General features: G+C 57.1%; 1 protein-coding gene across 1 annotated transcript; it reads right to left on the bottom strand.

The window, feature by feature from the left end:
• Positions 1-3,130: 3,130 nt before the first annotated feature.
• LOC112898160 (basic proline-rich protein-like) lies at positions 3,131-7,671 on the bottom strand. The gene is made up of 2 exons (XM_025966544.1): positions 7,457-7,671; positions 3,131-3,902 (listed from the first exon to the last, which is right to left on the bottom strand). The coding sequence occupies exons 1-2, from the start codon at positions 7,669-7,671 to the stop codon at positions 3,131-3,133; spliced, it is 987 nt and encodes a 328-aa protein (XP_025822329.1).
• Between the last annotated feature and the right edge of the window lie 240 nt (positions 7,672-7,911).

The raw sequence follows: 7,911 nt of genomic DNA, 5'->3' as shown, positions 1-7,911 counted from the left end.
GTGTGCCGATTCGGGGTCCCGAACCGGGTCATCACCGACAATGGGACTCAGTTCACGAGCCAGTACTTTCAAGAATACTGTGAAGACATTGGCATCCAGCTCTGTTTCGCCTTAGTGGCGCATCCCAGGAGCAATGGCCAAGTCGAGCGGGCTAATGCTGAGATCCTCTGAGGGCTTAAGATCCGGACCTACTGTGATCTTGAGAAACATGGCGCAAAATGGATTGATCAGCTTCCGAACGTGCTGTGGGGGAACCGGACCACACCCAGCCGGGCGACCGGGGAAACCCCTTTCTTCCTGGTCTACGGGGCCGAAGCGTGGCTTCCCCCGGAGATCACCATGGGCTCTCTACGAGTCCAAGCTTTTGATGAGGACTTGCAGGAACAGCAGCGTCGCCACGACGTGGACCTCGTCGACGAGTGAAGATGGCGAGCAGTGTTCGAAATGCACGGTATAAGCAAGCGCTCCAGCGCTACCATCAGCGGTTCGTGCATAGTCGGGAGCTCCGGGTCGGGGACCTGGTCCTAAGGCGAATCCTGAACCGAGAGGGGCTACACAAACTCTCCCCCAGCTGGGAAGGGCCCTTCAAGGTGACAAAGGTATGCCGACCCGGATCTGTTCGTTTGGCTACGGAGGAAGGCATGCAACTACCCAATCCGTGGAATATTGAGCACCTCCGTAAGTTCTATCCTTAGGACCTAGTTGAGAGGAAATTTTTCCTTTGTAATTGGTAGCATCACTGTGCGGACCAGGGTGGTGGAGGTCCGACCTCGTAAACCCGGCCCCAGACGTACATCGCACAATTCTTCTGTACCAATTCATTAAGGAAAGATTTGTTCTCAGTGTGTCCTTGAGGTTTATGCGATTCTAATTTTTCTTTGCTTCTCGCTACACTAACCCCCCATGTGGTCTTTCACGTCTGTGACGTGCCCGAGACCTTTCTTGAGTTGCTACGCTATGTCTCTGTCCCAGGACCTCTATTTCGCAGGGGAAAAGGAACCGGACACCTGGGAACTTGCTTCAGGGAGACGTGCTCGTTCTTTGCTGGGGTCCAGGGTTGTGTAGCCGCTTAGCCTAGTTCCGTACCCTAAGCCTACGCGCTCTGCCCCCCTAGGGCGAGTACCGTTGTACCTCGAACCACGGACACGGGGGCCGGGACCCCTTTAATCCCCGAACCTAGGCCCTGGTGCTCTGACTCGCTGCGCCACTCAGAAGACCCTCGCTGGTAAGTCCGGGACCTCGTGGGGACGTCTACTAAGCGTCGATCCTAAATCGTGTGCAGGACCTCGGTTCTATGGCAGCTAGTCCCGACCTATCGCGACTACCTCCCAAGGAGCCAGGGGACCTCGGTACGCTTGAGAACACATCACAAGATCGGCAATGGGAAAAACTGCTAAGTTTTTTCACTTTTCCCACAACAAACAGACACATAAAATGCTCAAGTCTTGCTTCTAGCAAAGCAAATATATAACTTATAATGTACACAACATCACAAAAGTTATATTACATCACAAAGTTATATTACATCATAAAGTTGTATTACAAAAGAAATAACAAAGATACTAGGCCTATCGTTCTGGTGGTCCGGAGGCGCCCCCACTCCCTGCAGGTCCGGGTCGGCGTCGGATGCAGGACACCACCATGTCTGCCGCCTCCTGTACTCCTTCCTGTGCGGCGGCCGCCGTCGCCCGGATGGGGCCGACCAGGACGGGAGTCATTTGGAAGGCAGGGTCGTGGCTCCGGATGCAGGTGAGGATGTATTCTGCCGTTCCTCGGGCAACTGCTCGCCCTTCTGTCTCTAGGAGGTCGTGCATGCTGGACTCCAGGTCCTGCAGTCGCTCGGCGGTGGAGTCCAGCACCTGGAGGGCGGCGCCAAGTGAAGGTGGGGCCTCCGCCTCCCAGATGGGGCTTGCTCCGAGTGCTTCCAAGGAGGGGTTCACCTCACCGGCCCATCTTGCGATCCGGCTGATGCTGGCGCTCCGCTCCGCCAGGAACTCCTCCACCTTGGCCTCCCTCTTCTGGAGGGCCACCTCGCACTCCTGGAGCCTCCAGTTCCCGGCTGCCAGCTCCTCCTCCACGGCCGCCTCCCGCTCCTGGAGCTCCTGGAGCCGGGTCTCCTCCTCCTCTTCGCGGGCGGCAAGCCTGCTTTCTCTCTCCGCCGCGGCTGCGTCCCGTTCTGCAAGGGCAGCTTCCTACTCCTTGGTCACCTCCACCACCACCTTGGCCTGGTTGGCCAGCTCCAAGGCGGTCTTCTCCCTGTCCGCCGCCGCGTGCACCCTCTTCTCCACCACGAGCTCCCGCTCGGTGGCGTGCTTCTCCCGCTGTGCGGCCGCTCTCTCCCGTTGGGTAGCTACCGCCTCTCTGTCGAGAGCCTTCTGCAGCTGCTCCTGCAGGAGTTCGCGCTCCAGCACGAGCTCGGCGCGCTCCCTGGCATAGCGGGCGGAGACGGTCTTGATGCGGTCCCCTAGGCGGTGCTCCCAGTCGGAGAGCCGGAGGTGCTCCACCTCCAGCTTCTCCCACTCCCGGCGGATGCCTGCCTCCAGCTCCTCCTGAACCTGCTGGCTCTTGGCAAAGAGGCGGGGGAGGGGGATTTCCGCTGGGCTCGGGAGAAGGCGCCTCCCCAGCACCACCTCCGGCTCCTCCTCCTGCGCGGGTGGAGTGGTGGTGTTGGCAACCTCTGCGACCTCTGGCGCCGCTGCCTCCAGCACCTCCGAAGCCTCCGGCGCTGCCGCCTCTGCCGTTGCTGCAGCCTCCTCTGCCACTGGCACGGCTGGAGGGAGCTCTGCCATGGCGTCTGACGCTGCTGCAGCGGCTGGCGCCTTGGTCGTCGTAGCTGGTCTGGTGGCTTCCTCCTAGGGGGTGGCTTCGGGTATTGGGGGTGTGGCGGCCTCTGGCTTCGGACCTCTAGGTCCGGTAGCTTCTGGTGCTGGCACGGGCGGGGACCCTGCTGGAGTCATCGCTGACCCCCCAGCAGGGGAAGATGAAAGTACTGGCTGGGGGCCGGACCCCCTAGCTGGTGCGGCTCCAGCTGACGCGCTTGATGCGTCCGAAGGATGGGGCCTGTCATATCACCGACATGGTTAGGGCCCCAGAAGACAAATGAAGAAATAAAAAGCCCTGAGAAGTCTACTTACACGAAGTTGTACCACTCCCAACCGCCCCGGGCGACTGGGGGGACCTTTTTTCCTGCCGAGGACCCCCCGAACCTCTGGTGGTGGTCCCCGGCCGCTGGCGCTTCTGGTGGCGGGGGCGGGGTTTGCGGCCTGGGCTCTGTCGGCGGTGGTGGCCTCATGGGGCGTCGTGTCGTCGGAGGCGGCGGAGGAGTCTGCTGCTCTGGGGAAGGCCGCCACGCTTCCTTCGGCCTCCTCTCCGGCTGCTGGCACTGCGGCGGAGGTGGTGGAGCTCGGCTTTGCCTCTCCGCCTCTACCGTCTTCTGGCATTTGGGGGCCGGCTCCCCGACGAAGGAGCCGTCTCCGCGCTGGAGCCTCCGGGACTTGGACCCCTCCGCTTGGCTGCTCCGTGCGGGCGCCGCCCCCTGTGTCTCGTTGTCCTTCCGGGCCGGGACGGCACCCGCATTGTCCTTGTGGCGGTGCTCCGGCACCGGCACCTTGTCCTTTCCCTTCCCGGTGGGGGCCGGACCTCCGGGGCTTGGCCCCCCGGGACCTTGGCTGGCGTGCTGCTGGCGGTTGGGGGAGGCGCCGGGGATGTGAATCCCGCGATTGGGGTCGCCTCCCAGCTGCCGGACCGCCAGGCCACCCTCGTTGAGGGTCGGCATTGACGCCAGGACTGACGACCGCAGCGCCTGGTCCTCGCACAGGGCCTTGACCCCGCTCGGGAGTACCAGGGACTCCGGGCTGAACGCGTCGCTGGTCATTCCCCGGATCGCAACCTCCAGCTCCGCCCTGGTGAAGTGTCACACCCGATTTATAAAGAACATAAATCGAGCAATCATATATGCGCCAGGATCAAGTCACGCATATATACAACAGATTATCAAGATATCACAACACATGTCACGAATAAAAGCGTATAAATTATAAAATGAATATCTTTATTACAACTGAATCAAGAATCAGTTCAAGGAATGCGGAAGCGTAAAATGAATACACGAAGAGCTGGGCGCCACAGGGACGTCGACTGGGAAACAAACACCTAGAAGTCGTCGAAGCCGCTGACGTAGTCCTCCACGTTGCCGGGCACTGAGCAGCAGTCGAAGACATCCGAAATAGAACAGAAAAGTAGGGAGGCAAGTGTGAGTACAAACTAGTGCTCAACAAGTATAACACAAACTATGAGGCTCTAGGCTGGCTGACCCAACTGCATAAGCTTTTAGTCTTAGCAAAATTTTATTAAAGCTAATTACTACAAGTGGATGAATTACCATGAACCCAAATTACATAAGAAATTAATCAGTATTAATTAAGAGCTACTGAGGACCATCCAAACCAAAACCACCCGGGGAAATCTCCCTACTCAAAGGTTGATAACCCCACTAATCAAAAGGAGGATCTGGGCCGCTCATGACTGTGAGCACAGCTGATATATCAGTTTTACACTCTCGAGAGGTTGCACAACTTTACCCACAAGTCGTGAGCTACGCTAGTAGTTCATCACACTTCCTTAGGTGAGATGGCTAGCAAGCACACTACGAGACCGTTACAAAGGATCACATTAGTAAGGTGTAACCGCTAAGGATTCTGGATCAGCAACGATGGGGCCCACCTCCGGGGGTACAAGACACACAGTACAGACCAAGCCGGAGGAGCAGGGACCATTGAAGCTTACCACCCCTCTTGCCCACGCAGGTAAGTTACTCCCGAACCAACACGACCTAATTAGTAAGTCAAAACCGTCCCATTCCAGTCTTGTGGTTGCGCGGTTGTCCCAGGTTGTCGCTCTATGAACCGGTCCTTATGGAGAGTGGCCAACCAAGCACTAAGCACCGTGCTGGCCCCCTAAACCAAGTTTCTAGCAAAACATATTTTTAACGACGCACAAACCACTCAAGCACACAGCACAGAGGGTCGGCTCCAGAATTAAGTTGCATAAGATCATTAACAAATTAATTAAAAAGGACCAAGATATGTTATAGCGCAGCAACCTAGCACAACTAACAAAAATGCAACCCAAAGGTTATATATGAAGGGTATAAAGTGGCTAGGAAATCCTTATAGGCATACAGAATTAAAATGCAGTATGAATTTGTATTAAAAAGTGGTAGGAGGTTCATGTTATACTTGCCTTCCTCGTACTCTCCCGGCTGCTGCTGGAACTGCTTGGAAGATGGCTGCTCCTGGTACTGCTCCAAAGGCTCGGCGTCTACTCACGATCATCACGCATGGTCCACACATACACATATACAGAATAAAAGCACCTATAAGAAAACAGTACACCAAAACAATAGAAACAACACATAAAACTATGCTAGAACTATTCTACGCGTTACAACGATCGCGTGGATATAAAGAACACCTAAAACGGAGCTAGGATGCGAAAACTACGCTTTAAACAAGATCCAGGGACCTATTTGTAAGAAAACTGGAGGTTCTAAGGGGTTCTGCGCAAAACCGAGGACTTAAACATAAATAAAGGGTAGGCACAGGGGCTAGCACGTGAAAACACATGGCATGGACTGCGGGTTCAAAAACCGGAAAGCTCAGGGGTCTAAACGGATAAAACAGGACCTAACCGTAGTTACTTTTGAACTAGAGGGTACTGCGGGTTGATTCCTCCAAAAGACAGGGGCTCTTTAGCAAAAGAAGCGGCTGAAGCGGTATCTTCTGTTCTGGGCCCTTGGATCGTCATCTAACGGCTCGGATTAGATCTGCTACGCGAAGGGGTACGCGCGCACGGTGACCGTCAGATCTGGATCCAACGGTTCGGATCTATACTTAGCGGCCTCGAATCTGGATCACTCATCTGGGATTGGACGGATCAGATCTATCCCGTGCCCGAACCGGTATCTTTGGTTTTGATCCGCTAGATCTGGATCTAAGGGTCACGATTCAATGAGGCCTCGATCTAATCGCGAGCGCAGGGTACGGATCGGACGGCTCACGATGTTCGGGCGCGGAGGGGGCGGCGCTGGGTCACCGGAGCTCAGCTCCTGCGGCGGCGCTTCGCCGGAGCTGACCTATCTTGGTGCTTCGGGCTCGGCTTTTGGACGGGATCAAGCCCTAGAGGTAGAACATGACGTGGGAAACTCATCTATGTACTCAAGGGGGCGGATTGGGGCTCGGTTCAGAGCTTCCCACGGCGAGGGCGGCTCGGGTTCATGGCGGCAAAGGGAATGCGCTCACGCAGAGGGAGATGGGGAGAGAAAAGGGGCACGGCGCGTTCCTTACCACACCAGGATGCGATGATGACGGCTAGCGGTCGGAGATTGGTGGCGCCGGGGCGAAATCGTGGCGACGCAGGGGCGGCGCTGTCCTTGGGTCGAGCGGTAGCACGGCAGCGCTAGGGCACAGGGGGGAGCTGGGGGAGGCAGTGGCAGCTGAGGGGAGCGCGAGAGAGCGGCCGGGCTAAGAAAAAGGGGTGCGACAGCCTCGGCGTGCGGGTCGTTCGCGTAACGGCCCCCGCATCGCCCGCGAACTCGTGCGGGTCGATCTAATCCAAACGCGGGCGGCTTCTAGAAGGAAGGGGAGGCTCGGGCGCTGGCCAGCGGGCCTTGCGAGCGCGGGGAAGGGAGCCCTGGGCGCGGCGGAGCGGGGCCACAGGCAGTGGCCGAGCGGCCGGCCGGCGGAGAAGAAACAGGGGAGGGGAAAAGAAAGGAGGGGAAGGAGCTGACATGCGGGGCCACATCGCCAGAGAGAGAAGAGAGGAAGAGAGCTGCGGGCGCTCGGGTTGCCGGCTGAGAAAGGAAGGGGCACCGACATGCGGGCCCGGGTGGCAGCGAGAGAAAAGGAGAGAGCGGCCGCGCGGCTTGGGCTGGGGAAAAGGAATGGGCCGGCCGTGGCCCATGCGGGAGGGGGAAGGAAAAAGGGCCCGAAGGGGGAGAAAGAGGGGGTTTGGGCCGCTGGCTGCTGGGCTGCTGGGCTGCTGTTCTCTCCTCCTCCTCTTCTTCTTTTCTTTTTCTTTCCTACACTCAAACTATTCAAACAAACCTATTTGAATTCAATTAAATTTGAATTCAAACCCTATACACTCAACACAAATAAAACAATGCTCCAGCATGAATGCACAAACAAGTTGATCCTATAATAAATTTAATTACTTGTGTTATAAAATTACTTTAAATGCTACAAAATTGGATAAAAACCTTGGAAATTTCATTTGAGCTAAAATAAATTCTTTAAAATTTAAGGAGATTACCTTAGGGTGTTACATGAAGTCGGTGCCAGGCCCGCGCGCGATCCTGCAGGAGTCGTTCGACCCTGTATACATGTAGGCCATCCTGGTCCGCTGCTGCAGGGGAGCGATGCGGCGCTTCAGGAAGTCGCCCAGCACGATCAGGGACATCAGGCCGCTCCTTGAGAAATTCTTGACCCGATCAAGGACCGGGCCGAGCTCCTCCGGCATCGTCGGCTTGGCCTTCCAGGTGCTCCGATCGCTCTGGGGCCCCTCCGTTGGCAACTCCAGGCGGTCGTGGGGATCGGCCTCGGCGATGACCCAACCTTCACGCCAGTCCTCCCACTTGGAGCTGGAGAAGGCGTTGATGTAGGAGTTCGCCATCCCGTGCCGGAGCTAGAAGTAGTAGGCGCCAACTTCGCGCTTGCTCCTTCCCATCCCGACCAAGGCATAAAAATGCCTGAAGATGGCGGTGCAGGGGCGAACCCCCACGAACATCTCCATGAAGTGGGCGAAGACCGCCACGAGGAGGATGGAGTGGGGGGTGAGGTGATGAAGCTGGAGGCCGAACTCCTCCAGGAGCAGGAGGAAGAAGGAGGAGATCGGAGACACCAACCGACATAT

This window comes from Panicum hallii, chromosome 1 (assembly GCF_002211085.1).
Source record: "Panicum hallii strain FIL2 chromosome 1, PHallii_v3.1, whole genome shotgun sequence".
NCBI lineage: Eukaryota > Viridiplantae > Streptophyta > Magnoliopsida > Poales > Poaceae > Panicum > Panicum hallii.
Note: the sequence above shows the minus strand (reverse complement) of the source record. Positions and strands in the feature narration are given on the sequence as shown.